The sequence below is a fragment of the Haliotis cracherodii genome, unplaced genomic scaffold (genome assembly GCF_022045235.1).
Source record: "Haliotis cracherodii isolate W230 unplaced genomic scaffold, xgHalCrac1.p SCAF_25, whole genome shotgun sequence".
Taxonomy (NCBI): Eukaryota; Metazoa; Mollusca; class Gastropoda; order Lepetellida; family Haliotidae; genus Haliotis; species Haliotis cracherodii.
Genome location: NW_027266281.1, coordinates 5,602,668 through 5,623,472, shown reverse-complemented (window position 1 = coordinate 5,623,472; position 20,805 = coordinate 5,602,668). Strand labels below are relative to the sequence as shown.

General features: G+C 41.1%; 1 protein-coding gene across 2 annotated transcripts in view; it reads left to right on the top strand.

Annotated features, from left to right (window-relative positions):
* The window catches only part of LOC139472797 (muscle M-line assembly protein unc-89-like), a 36,235-nt gene extending 15,776 nt beyond the window's left edge, over positions 1–20,459 (top strand). For both annotated transcript variants that reach the window (XM_071255265.1, XM_071255266.1), the window contains 10 exons: positions 413–721; positions 3,226–3,555; positions 5,783–6,106; positions 7,024–7,329; positions 8,496–8,771; positions 9,051–9,311; positions 10,130–10,450; positions 12,187–12,285; positions 13,041–13,056; positions 15,937–20,459. In XM_071255265.1, coding sequence (XP_071111366.1) covers positions 413–721; positions 3,226–3,555; positions 5,783–6,106; positions 7,024–7,329; positions 8,496–8,771; positions 9,051–9,311; positions 10,130–10,450; positions 12,187–12,285; positions 13,041–13,056; positions 15,937–18,187 — 4,493 coding nt within the window. In that variant the 3' untranslated portion in view covers positions 18,188–20,459. The remainder of the gene's footprint in view (positions 1–412; positions 722–3,225; positions 3,556–5,782; positions 6,107–7,023; positions 7,330–8,495; positions 8,772–9,050; positions 9,312–10,129; positions 10,451–12,186; positions 12,286–13,040; positions 13,057–15,936) is intronic.
* Positions 20,460–20,805: the final 346 nt, after the last annotated feature.

Sequence of the window (20,805 nt, the reverse complement as noted above, 5' to 3'; positions counted from 1 at the left end):
CTTTTACGACAAGCATAGTCGCCTTTTACGACAAGCATAGTCGCCTTTTACGACAAGCATAGTCAACTTTTACGACAAGCATAGTCGCCTTTTACGACAAGCATAGTCGCCTTTTACGACAAGCATAGTCGCGTTTTACGACAAGCATAGTCACCTTTTACGACAAGCATAGTCGCCTTTTACGACAAGCATAGTCGCCTTTTACGACAAGCATAGTCGCCTTTTACGACAAGCATAGTCGCGTTTTAAGACAAGCATAGTCGCGTTTTACGACAAACATAGTCGCGTTTTACGACAAGCATAGTCGCCTTTTACAACAAGCATAGTCACCTTTTACGACAAGCATAGTCGCCTTTTACGACAAGCATAGTCACCTCCGGCTGATGCAGAATCTACGATGTATATGTTACAGCCGGGAACGAGCGGTACGCAGATTACACCATTGTGCGGGATGGAGACAACGCCACTGTCGTCTGGAAGATGCCCAAATCTGAAGGGGAGTTCTATGGCAGACATCCTGCTGGTCGAGTGCTACTGTTTGTGAAATCTACTGACATCTACATCTGGGATAGCTACAGGACGAGAGTGAAGATCACAGGAGTCACAACGTTGTCTGCAGCCATGGCGGTGGGGCTTTCAGTAGACAGTGTCACTCCTGCTGATGCTGGCACGTACTACTGTAGGGGGAACATCAGCTGTGACCACTTCCTGGTTGTCTCCAGTAAGTACGCAACATTATACAGTTATATAATTTAGTAAATATATATAGAATCTCACCCGAGTGTCTTTTGATATATTTTTATTATTATTATTATTTTATTTTAAAAAAAATTTATTTATGTATTTTTTTTTTATTTAGTTTTTATTTATTTATTTATTTTATTTATTTATTTGTTTATTTATGATTCATCTCAGCAGGTACAGCATTTATCTTTTGATTTATTTGATTTCAAAAGACACAAGGGTGAGATTCTAATTATCATCCAACATCATTCTTCCAACTTTTTCAGATTTTAGACAGTAATAAGCAGTGTCTTAAGTGTAAAAAGTACTGCAAACAGCTTCAGTAGCAGAGCCATTAGTGATGTCATTTGATTGTGACGTCATGGTAACCAATGACATCACAATGGTCTGCAAAGCATTGTGATGCAATTTCATTGCATCGATATCTACAATGTAAATATCGCTTGATCTCACCAGAGCGATATCTTGGGTATTTTTATGAACCCGAAAAAAGCAATATTGACCGAGGGGACTGAAGTCTATAATTGTTTTACATATAATGACTATGTAAAAGCAGAATCAATACATAAAACAATGTTAGCAATAGGAGGTCCTAACAAACGAGGACATCTGATTGGCTTAGATTTGGGGAATACCACTTCTGGGAAATTCCCATTCTTTTTTTAGTAACTCATGTCAATATCGTAAATTATGAGACCTTACAGTCGAATGACATATGACCGCTTCTCAGCCAATGTATATGGCAGAAATCTCCGCCATCTTTGCATAATATAATTATACATATTATCATCTGAAACAGCTTGCAAATCAACAGAATGTATGCATACGTTCACCTTCCCCTGATGATATATGCAAAAATATGATTAGATTAGATAGCCTCCGTCCGTATTAGCAACACCAATTCCGTGATGTATAACCGAAAAGTCTTGATCAAAGATGGTGCATTCACGTGCTTCCAATAGAGAGCAAGGACTAGAAATAAACACTACCTTCTGAAAAGATCCGGGGTAGAACAGGTCTTCGGCAACCCATGTTTGCCGTAAAAGGCGACTATGCATGTAAGAATCGACTAACGGGATCGGGTGGTCAGGCTCGCTGACTTAGTTGATGCATGTCATCGTATCCCAATTGCGTGGATCGATTTTTTGGAAAAAGATCTCAACATATTCATCTTTTTGCGGTATTTAAAGGTTTGCTGCTTCTCATAGTCCCTTACCTTGTTCAACAAATTGCAATATATGAAAACAGAGTAAGTTAGCATCCATATTTAACCCAATATTTAATTCCAAGGACCCAGATAAGTATATAAGTATGTTAGATGATGAAAGGTTAGGGTATTAGGGTATTATGTAAATTCAGAATGTCATTACACACATTCAGTGTAAATTTTAGACGTAGATGTGAAAAAAGGGACGTTGAAATGGGTAACTGTAAAAACTGCAAATTAGGAGAACTTGAGGATGAATTTCATGTTTTATTAATACAGCAAACTACCGTTATAACGAACTCAAAGGGACTACTAATTTTAGTTCGTTATAACCGTAGTTCGTTATAAGTACATATACAGCATGACTACAGCAAGTAGTTGGGACCAAAAAGTAAGTTCGTTATATCTGTCAGTTCGTTATAAGCGTGTTCGTTATAACCGTATTTACTGTATGTGATAAGTATGGACATCTGAGAGAAAAGTATATTCCGATGTTTAACAATAGGCATAAAAACAAGATGTTAATGATCAGTCTTATAAAATCCAACAACTCTGCTGTTATACGTTCATAAACCATATTGTAGAAACATATATTCTCTGTCAGGTCGTTTTTATATATCATTTGATTAAACAAATGAAACTGACATGTTAAATGCCAAGTGCACAATGGGCCATGTGGCCTTAAATACCAAATAGAATATCTATCCAAATGTCAAGTGTACAATGGGCCATGTGGCCTTAAATACTGAATAGAATATCTATCCAAATGTCAAGTGTACAATGGGCCATGTGGCCTTAAATACTGAATAGAATATCTATCCAAATGCCAAGTGTACAATGGGCCATGTGGCCTTAAATACCGAATAGAATATCTATCCAAATGTCACCCTGTATTTTTTATCAGGAGCTGATTGAACTTAGCTTTGATAACTTAGCCTCATGTCATTTCTTTCTTTTGCCAAATTAACCTACTCTTGTCATTGTCTGAATGTTGGTTTGTTGTTTAACGCCATTTTCCATCTATATGACGGCGGTCTGTAAATAATCGAGTCTGGACCAGACAATCCAGTGATTAATGTCATGAGCATCGATCCATGCAATTGGGATCGATGACATGCATCAACCAAGTCAGCGAGCCTGACCACCCGATCCCGTTAGTCGCCTTTTACGACGAGGATAGTCACCCTTTACGGCAAGTATGGGTTCCTGAAGACCTATTCTACCCCGGAATCTTCACGGGTCTCCACTGAATGAAATACACTTTCTTTCTTAAGGATTTCAAGATCCCTACATTGTGGCTTCAAACATATCTGGCGACAGCAGGATAGCCACGCTGACCTGTTTCACGTTCTTCCGGTACTGGCCTGCGCGCCATGACCTGACCATGGAGGTCATCTGGAGGAGGAATCACACGGAGTTGAAGAGTGGAGGGAAATACCAGATGTCAGCAGCAGTTGTGAAGCATGCAGACTGGTACTGGACACACAGCTTGACCGCCAGGGACTTGGAGAGGAAGGATGACGGAGACGAGTACACCTGTCGCATGATGGACAGACACGTCTTTACAACCAGGTGGAGCCAGGAGTATGCAGTCGTCATGAATAGTGCGTATTGCTGAAAATAGTTTTCTTGGGTTTGTTGTCAACTCTAGCAAGGTACAATGCCAACCAAATCCATCACATTCCCTGAGTTAAATAACAATGACTAAAACGGAACATGACCTCTGGTTGGTTTGTTGTTTTAAGCCGCACTCAGCAATATTCCAGCTTTATGACGGCGGTCTGTAAATAATCGAGTCTGGACCAGACAATCCAATCATTGATATAATGAGCATTGATCCACGTACTTGGGATCGATGACATGTTTCAACCAAGTCAGCGAGCCTGACCACCGATTTAGCCCCGAATCTTCACAAGTAATTTGAAATGTAAATAGGTTTAAATAGGGTTTAACGTCGCGTCCACGATTATTACACTTATATAGCGACGTGCATGCACGTGTGTGTGTGTGTGTGGCTGCTTGTACTAGTCCGGACTGATGCCGATTTATAGCGCCAGCACACCGAGATACCATGCCGCAGTTAAACATGAATACCCCACTCAGACACAGTATACTGACTCCGAGCCGACCAGTCCTTGTTTTAGCCCCTTAATGCCGAGCGCCAGACAGGGTAACAACAAGTACCAACTTTTAACGTCGTTTGGTATGACGCGGCCGGGGATCGAACCCCGGACCTTTGGGCGGACGCTCTACCACTAGACCACGGAGGCGGTCCGAAACGTAAATAACCACGCGGTACGTATACTACCGGTTAGCTTTTCTTGTATGAAACACATTCGTAACCAACTCGTGCCGCTCTCGTGGCCATTTTTGCGACTGGGTTCCGTCTAAGCGCAAACGGGCATACCTAAAAACATTGTCAACTCGTTGCGTAATGATTCACGCAAATTTCCCATACGTCATACAATTCCAGATGCTATTTAAGACACATCGGGACTTAAGGTATTATACAGTATGATTAAACACATTTAACTGTGTCTTGGGTATATTTTTAGGTGCAAGACATATGTAAAATCAAAAGTTATATCTGAGGGATTCTTTGACGAAGAACTTGAAATCATACGCGCATTCTGGTTGGTTTGTCGTATACATTCATCTATAGGGGGGCGGGTCTTCTTGCAGCTTACGGAAAGGGACGAGTGATGACGAATGGTATGAAACAGTTAGACGAGTTAGAGATCACCCAATCAGCGATCGCGACATTACGGCATTTTACATTCTATTTGGAGCATGAAAACGATCAGTAGCGGAATTCTCATCGCGGTTGCTGTAACAAAACGGCGAAGTTCACGAACGATATGATGTAGCCGAAAGTTATGTTAAAATGTTAAAATGTGAAATAAAAGAAACTTAACGCATTTATTAAGAACACTGAACACGTTTCATAACCGGATAGTGTAACGCTGAAAAAAACATGCGTTCTTGACCACAGACGAGTAGTGACAGCATAATCCGATTACCTGAATTAAAGTTTACTTGCCGCGGGCATCTGGCAAGGGCTCATTTAACATAAATATTCAAAATAGTTTTTTAACAGGTACATAATACCTTTCATAGAAATAAAACATAGAGAAGCACCACTTTTTACCCAAAATTATATTGTAACATTCTGTATTCTCCCTGATATCAATGTGGTTTTGATGAGAAATTTAACATAGAATCTTGTTCATCTCATCAATGTGTTGAAGGGTCACCATTCGTCTTACACATTCATGATTGAGACTTTTTGTCATTTCTTGAAGCTAATTAGTTTTCTTTGGTGGTGATGATTATACATCTTGGATAAGGGAGTGTAATGTCTTTTGCTATTTCAAAATTTTACAAATATTTATTTTTTACGTTTCCACGCCAACAACATGGTTCTGTGAGGGTAGGGTTCGTGTCCGGAGCATAACTCATAAACCGTTCAATATTTTTTCATGAAACTTTGCAGGTTTGTCAGGTACATGCTGAACTGGTGCCTTTTGCTATTTAGATTTTTATATTTTTTACGATTCCATGGCAACAAGATGGACTAAGGTTCCAAACTCTTATTTTTTTACAATTTCCATGACAAGTTCCACCTCGGTTAAAAAAGGTTAGGTTTTGTTTAGATTTAATTATGTCATACATTCTGCAGCTGGGGCGGGGGATATAGCCACGTTAGTGGCAAACTCTTGTTATCATTGAAAGGATGTATGGTGTAGCTTGAAACATACAAGTTGTGACATGGTTATCATTCTTGAGAAACGTCGCATTCTGAACGTGTTTGTAAATATGTATATGTTGCAGCCAAACTCGGAGGTTACACAAACTACTCTGTCACCCGTGAAGAAGACAAAGCCAGGGTTGTCTGGGAGATCCCTAACCTTACATATAAATTTCAAATATGGTCCCCCACAAGTATACGTCTACTGTCCATGGTGTATACAAGAGTCTACCTCCACCATGACTTCATCTCCAGGATGACGCTCACAGTCATCACCTCAACTGAAGCTTCTGTCTTGTGGCTACAGTTCTACAATGTTACGCCAGCTGACGCTGGCATTTACTACTGTATGAGAACGAGTGACAATGACATAATACCAGACTGTACACACGTCCTTGTTGTCTCACGTGAGTACTGTAAGTCTTGCTGCCATCTCTGATATGTCATATAATACCAGACTGCACACACGTCCTTGTTGTCTCTCGTGAGTACTGTAAGTCTTGCTGTCATCTCTGACATGTCATATAATACCAGACTGTACACACGTCCTTGTTGTCTCACGTGAGTACTGTAAGTCTTGCTGTCATCTCTGACATGTCATATAATACCAGACTGCACACACAGCCTTGTTGTCTCACGTGAGTACTGTAGGTCTTGCTGTCATCTCTGATATGTCATATAATACCAGACTGTACATACGTCCTTGTTGTCTCACGTGAGTACTGTAAGTCTTGCTGTCTTCTCTGATATGTCATATAATACCAGACTCCACACACGTCCTTGTTGTCTCACGTGAGTACTGTAAGTCTTGCTGCCATCTCTGACATGTCATATAATACCAGACTGTACACACGTCCTTGTTGTCTCACATGAGCATAATATGCCTTGCTGTCATCTCTAACATCATAGATATATCAGTGCGATTACATATTGCATTTGTACTATTTGCAGAGTGGGATGAGAAGTGTTAATGTGACAGTGCTTCCCAAGTGGACCATGTTTGTAGACCGTAGTTTGACCTCAATGTGCACGTTGCTCTGCACTAAAGCCATATGCATATCCATCAATGAATGTTTTTCCTAAATGGTATTTACTTGTATTTGAATTTTAAAATGTATATGTTCTTGTAATCAAAGTAGTGTTTTCATCTGAAAATGGCAGTGCAACCAGACAAGAATAAGTCTCAGTTTTACAGTGTTAAAAAAATACACTGACACGAGGTCGTTAAGCAATCAAGTTTAATGATTGTCTATCAGCAGTAGTTGCAAAAAGAACTTCATTAGAAAAATCTTTCTTTTTTACAAACTCTTACTTGTATTGACAGGAAGCCCAGAAAAACCAAGCATGACTAGTTTGACAGTGAAGCCAGAATCAAACATGACTTCAGTTAACCCCGAACCTGCATCAATGCTCTCATGTTGGTCTGCTACAAGGAGTCTCCCTGAACATCATCCCCTCAACATGACCTTCAACTGGAGGAGGAATGGTGTTCGGGTACATAGTGGTGGGAGCTATCGGATGACAGATGCCTCTCTGGAGTTCAATATAAAGGAAGAGAATGACACCACCTATTCCTGTCAGGCTGAGGAGGCTGGCCTCACGTCAGACTGGAGCAATAGCCTTCGCCTGTGTACGTACTGATGATTTGGTTTGGGTTATTTATCTTGGTAACCAGTCGTTTGAATGAATACATGCCTGAAACACTCGCGTATAACTATGTTGCCAGCATACTCATTATGCTGAATTCCACATGCCGTAGTCGACGTAAGCAGCGCCCCGCTCTAATAAGCGCCCACGGTGACATTTGCTGATATATTGGCTAGTGAACAATCCCAATTAGCACCCCTTCCGACTCCTAATTGCATATAATACGCACCGCTTCCTTCCCCTATTATAAGGGTAACGCTATTTTTAGGGCATTATCATTTGCAGAAGCCCGAGGTCTTCCATTAACGGCCCGACGAAGGAGGGCAGTTGAAAAGACCGAGGGCTTAGGCAAATGATAATGCCCTGAAAAATAGCGTTACCGTTATTATAGCTAAAATGGATGGAATTTGTTATCAAATAAAAAGAAACAACAATATCGATTTTAAAACATTTACTGCAATCAACACGAATGTCACTGACCCACTTTTACAAATATGGAAACGTCATAGAACAAACCAGATGACGTCACTATTGAACGTTACGTCACCTACCCCTATCCTATGACGTCACCTAACAACGGGCGTGAAAATGACCCGTCGTCAAGTAATATGAGGGCATTATCAAGTTACAGTGGCCTGCTCATTTCTGATAACATGCGGGCGTTTTAATGATAATTCTTTCCATTTTAGCACGGAGAGCGGAAGGTTCGGGGTTCGATCCCCAACCGCGTCATACTAAAAGACGTTAAAAGATGGTACTTGTTGTTACCCTGTCTGGCGCTCAGCATCAAGGGGCTAAAACAAGGACTGGTCGGCTCGGAGCCTGTATACTGTGTCTGAGTTGGGTAGTCATGTTAAACTGCGGCATGGTATCTCAGTGAGCTAGCACTATAAATCGGCATCAGTCCGGACTAGCACAAGCAGCCACACAAACACACACACGTACATGCACATCGCTATATAACTGCAATAATCTTGGACGCGACGTTTAACCCCATTTCACCTCACCTCACCTCTTCTACTTTATTACTTCAGGATATATCATCAAAACTATAAACTTAATATTGTTCACATGTGAATATGCCTAAGCTATATATCTATATTTTGTTACCATACAGAACATATTAAAACAAATCAGTTTATATTTCAGTCAATCCGACCATTGAAACGTTCTCAGTGAATGGCACCTTCAACTTGACGGCGATGGAGAACGACACAGTCGTATTCCAGTGTTGTGTAGGGGGCAGTCCAACTCCTTGGGTGTCGGTTATCAATACAGATAACGGTGGGGAATATGCAATGTTTGACCAGCACCTCACGATCAGGAACACACAGTGGAACCATACCGGGGAATATATTTGCCAAGCATCAAATGCAGTTGATGTTACACAAGAAAACAGATCAACTGTTCAACTCACAGTTCGATGTAGGTGTTCTTATAGGATGGGGCCTGTTCTGACCGTTGTTTTTGCAATATATGTTTTGTTTGGTATATAATAAACTACGTTTATATCGAACACGCTTATAACGAAGTGACGGATATAACGAACTGTTGCCATGGTCCATATATGCGGTATGTTTTAGTTTAAACGCTTATGACGAACTCCGGTTATAACGAACAAACATATTGGTCCCTTTGAGTTTGTTATAACCGTAGTTTACTGTAACAAACTGTGTGTGTGTCATGTGTATTTTTATATTACAGCGGGACCGGTCATTACCGGCGTGATGGTGAATGGGGCGAGAAATGTAACTGTGAATGAAGGTGAGACTGTGAGTTTCCAGTGCGACGTCCACGGCGTGCCACCGCCTTCCGTCCATGTTCAGCAGAAGGAGACCGACAGCACACATGACGTGGTTCTCAGGGACGTCAACTGCACTCACACTGGGACGTATGTGTGTGTAGCCAGCAACGAAATCGGCGTCACCGTGGGGAAGGAAACTGTCGTCATCAACAACGTCATATGTAAGGAATACAGAAAACTATGTGTATAACGAACACGCTTGTAACGAAGTGACGGATATAACGAAGTGTTGTTTTGGGTCCCGGACATTTGCAGTATGCTTTAGTTGAAACGCTTATTACGAAATCCGTTTATAACGAACAAAACATATTGGTCCCTTTGAGTTCGTTATAACCGTAGTTTACTGTATTTTAAATTATGAATGTTTCACAAGAGCTGTTATTATACTCAATTATTCCCAACAATACATTTTACATTTTTAATTTTGTTTATTTTTGACAGATTTATTTAGGTTATTTTGTATAGGAATATCCCCACGCACGCTTAGAAGACAACATTGTTTATCTCTCCACTGTCGACATGAAATTGTTGATATGTATTCCAAACCAGCAACTCCACTATGTAGTTAGAAATTGAGTTAATGCAGTAACATCAATCCACTGAACGCTTCTGGTTGGCATGTCAGTAGGAATGAGTGAGTGAGTGAGTTGGGTTTAACGCCGCTTTTAACAGTATTCCAGTTTTATCACGGCGTGTAAGGTAAATGTGGGAGGAAAGCCCGAAGTGATGCAGGTCTTGGACGTTTACCACTTCGGTGAAACCCACGAGCACGGGTATGGTGCTGACAAACCTAGAAACATAATGGGGGCGAATCGGGATTCGAACCCACAATCATAGGTTTCTGGCGTGCCAAAGGGACGCAACTCTGCACAGCGAATCGTGGCGCCTTAGACGACTGGGCCACCCATGCCCCCTGTCAGTAGGAGAGTCTTGCAAACTATACTGATGCTAGCTCTTGATAATATTCATGAACTTTCAGCACAACCAAGAAGGTGGGATTCCTCCAACGACTTTCTTCAGATGATATACAACCCACAACTTGCCCGTGGGACCTTTTCTATCTGCAGTTTCCCAGAACTGGTGACTGTTCTGGTGGAATACATGGACGAAGGCTCCCATGCCATAGATATGTCAGCCAGCCCTAGACACAAGCTATCCGTGCAGGAGCTCTCCAGAGAAGGTTTCTATGATTTCAACTTTTCCATCTCAAGAATACAAAACAGCGACTTAGGAACGTATCGACTCTCCTTTATCAATGAGAAGGGAAGACTGGAGCTCTTTGTTGAACTTTTTCACCAAGGTCAGTGCACAACTGTAAGTGACCCGTGAAGATCCGGGGTAGAATAGGTCTTCAGCAACCCATGCTTGCCGTAAAAGGCGACTTTGTTTGTCGTAGGAGGTGACTAACGGGATCGAGTGGTCAGACTCGCTGACTTGGTTGATGCAGGTCATCGTATACCAATTGAGTGAATCGATGCTCATGATGTCAGTCACTGGAGTGTCTGGTCCAGCTTCGATTATTTACAGACAACCCTCATATAGCTGAAATATTGCTGAGTGCGGCGTTAAACAAACAAACTAGGTTTGGTGCTGACAAACCTAGAAACACAATCAGGGCAGATCTGGGATTCAAACCCTTGATCATAAGTTCCTGGCACACCTAAGGGAGACCACTTTCATATAGCTGAAATAATGTTGAATGTGTCGTTAAACATATGACAAACAAACCTTCAACACTTTGTCAAAAGTAAGATTGTTGGATTTATGCATATTTCATTTTCTGATAAGGAAATATCAAATTAAGGACCTACTTTAATCCTTACCCGCTGTTGCTTTGGTCATAAATGGTAGTCTACCTTTGTCATTATTATAGCCACAAGTATACATATCCTCCCGCAGGGATTTACCTAGGTATATATGTATTCAAGCCTCGGGAACTCTCTGTAATGATTATGTTGGAATCCCAGGCCAGCGTCATGTGCCACTTGATTTCCAAGATAGTTCGTGATGTCATTTACTTGCCCTTGCTCAGGGGCCGTTGATTGTATTACACACCGAACAGAAATGTTAGTCAAACACACAAATGTAAAATTTGTAACATATGTATGTCAAACACACAAATGTAACATATGTAAGTCAAACACACAAATGTAACATTTGTAACATATGTAAGTCAAACACACAAACTGAAAATATGTAAGTCAAACACACACATGTAACATATGTAAGTCAAACACACACATGTAACATATGTAAGTCAAACACACAAATGTAACATATGTAAGTCAAACACACATATGTAACATATGTAAGTCAAACACACAAATGTAACATGTAAGTCAAACACACAAATGTAACATTTGTAACATATGTAAGTGAAACACCCAAATGTAACATTTGTAACATATGTAAGTGAAACACACAAAAGTAACATTTGTAACATATGTAAGTGAAACACACAAATGTAACATTTGTAACATATGTAAGTGAAACTCACAAATGTAACATTTGTAACATATGTAAGTGAAACACACAAATGTAACATATGTAAGTGAAACACCCAAATGTAACATATGTTAGTCAAACTCACAAATGTAACATATGTTAGTCAAACACACAAATGTAACATATGTAACATATGTAACGTCCAATCTACAATTTTGATAAATTACTGGATTAAAGATTATGATTCAAACAAACATACATTTTTCATCAATTCTCAATTTGTGTTTGGATATGATATACTATGCTCCATCTGGTAAAACCCTGCACAATTAATACTCAGTTTGGTTGTCATACTCAACATTTGTAGGTGGTGATGATATGGCAGTATTGTTCCACGTGTGTATTATATTATACCAAGTGTTGATTGCTTGTCTGGTCCTCAAACCAGGTGAGCAGAGATGGTCATCACACTGCTATCCCAATGTTACCTGGGAACATCATCGACCATCTGTATGATGGTCAGTGTCAAATATTAGTATAAAAAAGTGACAAAACCATTTCCATAGTCACATGCATATTCTATTCATGCAGGTACAACGAATTCCACCACATACATCGCCATCGTGGCATGCGTTATAATTCTATGCGTTGCAGTTGCCATGATGATTGTGACCTTCAACAAATTGAAAAGTGAGTGTGAACACTGTCTTATGAAACAATGTGAAAATGTATTGATCATATATGTAGTTAATCCCTGCCCAGGAAATGGCAAGTACACAAAACCTTTAATTTGTCCCCCAGTGTAAACACTGTCTTATGAAACAATGTGAACATTTCTTGATCATATATGTAGTTAATCCCTGCCCAGGAAACGGCAAGTACACAAAACCTTTATTTGGCCCCAACACACACACACACACACACACACACACACACACACACACACACACACACACACACACACACACACACACACACACACACACACACACACACACACACACACACACACACACCTACATCCCCACCCAACCACCCATCCCCACCCACACCTAAACCCGTGTCACTAACCACACAATGTCCGTTCCTGAGAGCGCATGACCGTTTCTGACCATTTGCCACATGTGATACATCTTGGTTCTATATTTATCACATATGCTTTAAGATGTTTTACAATTGTTTTAAACGCTGGATAGTTTGCTTTTCGCCACTGCTAGTATCTCATAACAAAGTCGTAGCTCTCTTGAAGACCAAGTAAGGAACATTTGATGTCAGCCACAATACTTTGTATGATTTATGAAAGGAAATTGAGTGTTTATGCTGCTTATTTGTATTAGGGCATAACTTTCTCTTGTCTGTATGTTAAGATATACAACATTTGACCTTTGGTCTTGAGTGTAATCAATTACCATACTGATGACAACCCAATTTTCATTTTTTTGCAGAATTCCATGAACGAAGGTGAGAACACTCAGATATATATACTGAGTCAAATTAAAAACTTTTCATTTTAAACAGTAATCCCATATATGATATACAACGGACAAATGTATCAGAGACGGTAATTTTTGATAGTTTAAAAATACCTCAGAGTCCAGATATGTGTTCTTGTGTTCTTGTCAAAAGTCCTTTCGGAATACAAGCTCAAACGAGCAGTGACTCTTCGGGTGTACTGAAACCTTTAACGTAGTCCTAGGCGACGTACAACGGCAGTATGTATGTCGTCATAATGCCTAACAGTTAGTGACAAGCGAGGTAAGCTGGTTCCCGGCTCCCTATGCGCGTCGTCAACTTGCACCAAGCCTTATTGTGATATTGGAGACGGAGCCCAGCTTACAGTAGAGGGAGACATAACATGTAGTCATAGGCGACATCCTACCATCATTGTGACGTCATAATTCCTTTTACGTCATAGTGACGTCATAGTGACAATAGGCGAGGCGTAAATACAGTCATGGTGTGAGTGGGAAAATATACATTGAGCTACATAGGGAAGTTTGGAAAATTATACTTTTGAATTGAGTTTAAGTTTCAGCCAAATGAACATCTGTTCTTGTTCCATTCGTTAACAAAGTTAACATCTAAAAAACAACTTTGCTGCACAAAGTGACACCCTGGCAGAAGGCCTTCTGTGTTTAGCAATATCTATCATTGAGCATATTATGAAATATGTGATTCAAGGAACAAAAACAGAAATTCAGTGTCATAGTGTAGCGTGCAATGCATGTCTTTTAAATAGGTGTGCAAATGTGTCAATAATTGTAAATATTTAATGAGCACCCTGTATTGACTATTTGTTTTTTAGCATTCCAATTTTGTTATTATTTTTTTGGCGAAAATAGATTTCACTGAGCTTTTGTTATAATGCCCTAACCCTAACCCTAACCCTAACCCTTACCCTAACCCTTACCCTTACCCTAACCCTTACCCTTACCCTTACCCTTACCCTTACCCTAACCCTTACCCTAACCCTAACCCTTACCCTAACCCTTACCCTTACCCTAACCCTTACCCTTACCCTAACCCTTACCCTAACCCTAACCCTAACCCAAACCCTAACTCTTACCCTAACCCTTACCCTTACCCTTACCCTAACCCTTACCCTAACCCTAACCCTTACCCTAACCCTTACCCTTACCCTTACCCTAACCCTTACCCTTACCCTTACCCTAACCCTTACCCTAACCCTTACCCTTACCCTAACCCTAACCCTTACCCTAACCCTTACCCTTACCCTAACCCTTACCCTTACCCTAACCCTAACTCTTACCCTAACCCTTTCCCTAACCCTAACCCTAACCCAAACCCTAACTCTTACCCTAACTCTTACCCTTACCCTAACCCTAACCCAAACCCTAACTCTTACCCTAACCCTTACCCTAACTCTTACCCTTACCCTAACCCTAACCCTTACCCTAACTCTTACCCTTACCCTAACCCTTACCCTTACCCTAACCCTAACCATTACCCTAACTCTTACCCTTACCCTAACCCTAACCCTAACCCTAACTCTAACCCTTACCCTAACTCTTACCTTAACCCTAACCCTAACTCTAACCCTTACCCTAACTCTTACCTTAACCCTAACCCTAACTCTTACCCTTACCCTAACCCTAACCCTAACTCTAACCCTAACCCTAACTCTTACCCTTACCCTTACCCTAACCCTAACCCTAACTCTTACCCTAACCCTAACCCTATCCCTAACTCTAACCCTAACCCTAACTCTTACCCTTACCCTAACCCTAACTCTTACCCTAACCCTAACCCTTACCCTAACTCTAACCCTAACCCTAACTCTTACCCTTACCCTAACCCTTACCCTAACCCTAACTCTTACCCTAACCCTAACCCTTACCCTAACTCTTACCCTTACCCTAACCCTAACCCTTACCCTAACCCTTACCCTAACCCTAACACTTACCCTAACCCTAACCATTACCCTAACTCTTACCCTTACCCTTACCCTAACCCTAACCCTAACCCTAACTCTAACCCTTACCCTAACCCTAACTCTAACCCTTACCCTAACCCTAACCCTAACCCTTTCCCTAACCCTAACCCTTTCCCTAACTCTTACCCTAACCCTAACCCTTACCCTAACTCTTACCCTTACCCTAACCCTTACCCTAACTCTTACCCTTACCCTAACCCTAACCCTTTCCCTAACTCTTACCCTTACCCTTACCCTTACCCTAACCCTAACTCTTACCCTAACCCTAACCCTAACCCTTACCCTAACCCTTACCCTTACCCTAACCCTAACCCTAACCCTTACCCTAACCCTAACACTTACCCTAACCCTAACACTTACCCTAACTCTTACCCTAACCCTAACCCTAACCCTAACCCTAACTCTAACCCTTACCCTAACCCTAACCCTAACCCTAACCCTAACCCTAACCCTTACCCTAACCCTAACACTTACCCTAACCCTAACCCTTACCCTAACTCTTACCCTTACCCTAACCCTAACCCTAACCCTAACTCTAACCCTTACCCTAACTCTTACCTTAACCCTAACCCTAACCCTAACCCTAACCCTAACTCTAACCCTAACTCTAACTCTTACCTTAACCCTAACCCGAACCCTTCTTATTACTGCAACTGAGCAGTCAACTTTGAAAATTGCTAGTATGAAGCCCATTTCTGGTGTCCCCCGCCGTGATATTGCTGGAATATTGCTAAAAGCGGCGTAAGGCCATACTCACTCGCTCACTCACTGTTTCATTCGCAATGCATTAACATTCTCAACTTAGTTTTTTTATGCGAAAAATAACTAGTTTTCTTTTCTTATTAAAGTATATGTAAAATGCAGATGACAACAAACTTTGTTTTCAGAGTTGCCTCCTCCTACATCTCCCCAATACAAGGCACACAAGCATCAACTGAAAGAGTATCATATGACGGTTACCATGTCTATGCAGATATAGATGATGCTGGGCTACAAGACAACCATCCAGGCCTCAGGATGGCCTCCAATTCCAGTAGGTCTGATGATGGTTATCAAGAAGTGGGCCAAGACATCAGTGCCGTTCATTCTCAACCAGTGAATCAACAACCTGTCCCAGTTGCTGATAACCAAATGCAAAAAATTGACGTACTTGAACCATATTACACCACTGAAGATCAACCCAGTCCTCAAGCCTCGTCTAACAAGAAGCCAGATACTGCCAGGGACACATCAACAACGCCATACTACCTGACTGCTACAGTAGACAAATCAAGTCCCCAAACCTCGTTTACCAAGAAGCCAGATACTGCATCAACAACGCCATACTACCTGACTGCCACGGTAGACAAATCAAGTCCTCAAGCCTCGTCAGATAAGAACCTAGATACTGCCAGGGAGACATTAACAACGCCATACTACCTGACTGCTACAGTAGACAAATCAAGTCCTCAAGCCACGTCTAGCGAGAAGCCAGATACTACGATGGAAACATCAACAACACCATACTACCTGACTGCTACAGTAGACAAATCAAGTCCTCAAGCCTCATCTAGCGAGAAGCCAGATACTGCCAGGGAGACATCAACAACGCCATACTACCTGACTGCTACAGTAGACAAATCAAGTCCCCAAACCTCGTTTACCAAGAAGCCAGATACTGCGAGGGAAACATCAACAACGCCATACTACCTGACTGCTACAGTAGACAAATCAAGTCCTCAAGCCTCATCTAGCGAGAAGCCAGATACTGCCAGGGAGACGTCAACAACGCCATACTACCTGACTGCTACAGTAGACAAATCAAGTCCTCAAGCATCGTCTGGCGAGAAACCAGATACTGCCAGGGAGACATCAACAACGCCATACTACCTGACTGCTACAGTAGACAAATCAAGTCCTCAAGCCACATCTAGTAAGAAGCCAGATACTGCGAGGGAAACATCAACAACGCCATACTACCTGACTGCTACAGTAGACAAATCAAGTCCTCAAGCCTCATCTAGCGAGAAGCCAGATACTGCCAGGGAGACATCAACAACGCCATACTACCTGACTGCTACAGTAGACAAATCATGTCCTCAAACCTTATCTAGCGAGAAGCCAGATACTGCCAGGGAGACATCAACAACGCCATACTACCTGACTGCTACAGTAGACAAAGCAAGTCCTCAAGCATCGTCTGGTGAGAAACCAGATACTGCCACGGAGACATCAACAACGCCATACTACCTGACTGCTACAGTAGACAAATCAAGTCCTCAAGCATCGTCTGGCGAGAAACCAGATACTGCCAGGGAGACATCAACAACGCCATACTACCTGACTGCTACAGTAGACAAATCAAGTCCTCAAGCCTCATCTCGCGGGAAGCCAGATACTGCGAGGGAGACATCAACAACGCCATACTACCTGACTGCTACAGTAGACAAATCAAGTCCCCAAACCTCGTTTACCAAGAAGCCAGATACTGCGAGGGAAACATCAACAACGCCATACTACCTGACTTCTACAGTAGGCAAATCAGGTCCTCAAGCCTCGTCAAGTAAGAACCTAGATACTGCCAGGGAGACATCAACAACTCCATACTACCTGACTGCTACAGTAGACAAATCAAGTCCTCAAGCATCGTCTGGCGAGAAACCAGATACTGCCAGGGAGACATCAACAACGCCATACTACCTGACTGCTACAGTAGACAAATCAAGTCCTCAAGCCTCGTCTAGCGAGAAGCCAGATACTGCCAGGGAGACATCAACAACGCCATACTACCTGACTGCTACAGTAGACAAATCAAGTCCTCAAGCCACGTCTAGTAAGAAGACAGATACTGCCAGGGAAACATCAACAACGCCATACTACCTGACTGCTACAGTAGACAAATCAAGTCCTCAAGCCTCATCTAGCGAGAAGCCAGATACTGCGAGGGAAACATCAACAACGCCATACTACCTGACTGCTACAGTAGACAAATCAAGTCCTCAAACCTTATCTAGCGAGAAGCCAGATACTGCCAGGGAGACATCAACAACGCCATACTACCTGACTGCTACAGTAGACAAATCAAGTCCTCAAGCCTCATCTAGCAAGAAGCCAGATACAGCGGGGGAAACTCATATCGAGTGTCAAACATATAACTAGTACTTCATTACTCACAACATCCCCATGGAAGTGTAAGAAGCTGTTGTATGTCCTTGGATCATAGGTTTTCGGACGGCCACGATTATCGCGACTAACCGCACAATAGTATGTAGTATCACCCAGACATTGTAAATACTCAGATGATGGCTTGTTTTTAAGAGAAAGTTGTCTATTATAAGTGAATGAGATGTTTCACAGCTGTTCGTGTGATTAGGGAGAAAACTGTGAATGTTTGTTAAGCGCTTAAAACCCATAACACGGGGATAATTGATAGCATATTTGGGTCATATTTTATATGTAATTTGATGAGTGTATATATTTGATTTGATGAAGATTTTTCTTAAACTAATCAGTTTATTAGCTCACCTGACTGAAAGTGAGCTGACACCATGATCTCTTTGTCCACCAGCCAATGAGGCTGAAACTTGCTTTGTCCCACCGATGACAGCTGAATTGGGTCAAGAGGTTGGAATCTGACATGGCGAAAACTACAATTGTGACCATAGCTCAGCTATGTAACGAAATTTGGTGCATGTGTACTTAGAAGGTGGGCACGACATATATGTTCCGTTTTTCATTATAGTTTAACTTCCGCCCTTGATTTGACCTTTCTACTTCGACCATACATGAAACTTCTTGTGTAGTAAGTAGGGGGTTCACCACATGTATTCCGTTTTTCACGATAATTAAAATGTTGACCTCTATTTGACCTTTGCGCTTTGACGATGCAAATAAACATTATGAAGCATGTAGAACAGTGTGATGTTGAAACTGTCCAATAGATCATGTTGTTTGGTTATGTTCAAGTCACCCACTCACTCACTCACTCCATATGTTGAAACTGTCCATTAGGTCATGGTGTTTTGGTTATATTGAAGTCACCAACTCGCTCACTCACTCCAAATGTTGAAACTGTCCAATAGGTCATGGTGTTTTGGTTATGTTCAAGTCACCCACTCACTCACTCACTCCATATGTTGAAACTGTCCAAAGCGTATTTGTGAATGGGGAAATATCCAAACCAAGATACATGAAGGCTGGCGTGCCACAGGGGTCCGTGCTTGGTCCTTTACTCTTTATTGTTTATGTAAATGACATTGCTGATAAATTAGATTATGTTTGCCGACGATACATCGACTGGCATGTCATCCAATGATAACAGTGTACTGGAACGTTTCTTAAGCACAAATTTAGCAATCTTAAGTGAATGGGCGAAACTTTGGCTCATAACGTACAATCCCGAAAAGACCAAATCGGTTCTATTCTCTCGCAAAGACAACAATGGAGGTCTAAAACTATATTTCAACGGAAAAGAAATCAGCTCTGTAAACAGTCATAAGCACTTGGGTGTTATACTTGAAGCCAGTGGCAAATGGTCTTGTCATATAGATACCATAATAAAAACAACTTCCAAGATGATTTACTCAATGATAAAACTCAAACATCTACTTCACAGAAATACTATTAACAATATATATAAAATGTTAATAAGACCACACTTTGAATACGCATGTGAGGTTTGGGAAGGACAAAGTGAGAAATTAGAACAATTACAATTAGAAGCTGCACGCATTGTAACTGGTCTACCTAAATATGCCCTCAGGCATTCATTATATTACGAAACCGGTTAGGAACCCTTAGTTGAACGTAGAAAGAAACGTAAACTTTGTCTTTTCTTCAAAATTAATCATAACATGGCCCCTTCCTATCTAACAGATATTCTACCCAAAATCGTTGCTGCAAAAAACTCATACAGTCTCAGAAACTCTGAAAACATCAGTGTTCCTCTCACAAGACTAAGACATTCGTATGAATCCTTTTACCCATCGTCTATCCGATTGTGGAACTCTATTCCGTTATCAGATCGATATTCTACGATTTCTTGTTTTAAAAATTCGCTACAAAAGCACCACCCCACGTCACCTGCGTACTTCGCTTATGGAAAAAGAAAATATAATATCTTACACACAATACTGAGATACATGTGCAGTCAATTGGATTATGATTTATATAGAATTGGTATAAAAGATCACCCGAACTGTACATGTTCGAATACATGGGAAAATGCATATCATTATCTCATGGAATGTCCATTGTTTAGTCATCAGCGTGAAATTATGTTAAACAGCCTTAAAAATATTGTTCATAACATACCTGTTGCCGACACTAACTGTTATACGGCAATACAGATCACGTTGTTACAGAAAATGAAGCTATATTTAAGGCAGTACAACATTATATATGTACAACTAAAAGATTTGTGTAAAGAACTGTTCATTCAACAATGTATCTCTCTATCTCTCTCTCATCTATAGTGTTTTATGTTTTATGCATATATATTGAATTTGAAATTGTGAATTTTTTGTTAATACCAGGGAGAGGACATTTTATGTTGGAAGAACTTGTCCCCCAATCCCGTTCACTCCTTGTGAATAAAAATATGTTTAAATCAAAATCAACTGTCCAATAGGTCATGGTGTTTTGGTTATGTTCAAGTCATCCACTCACTCAGTCACTCCATGTGTTGAAACGGTCCAATAGGTCATGGTGTTTTGGTTATGTTCCAGTCACCCACTCACTCACTCCATATGTTGAAACTGCCCAATAGGTCATCATGT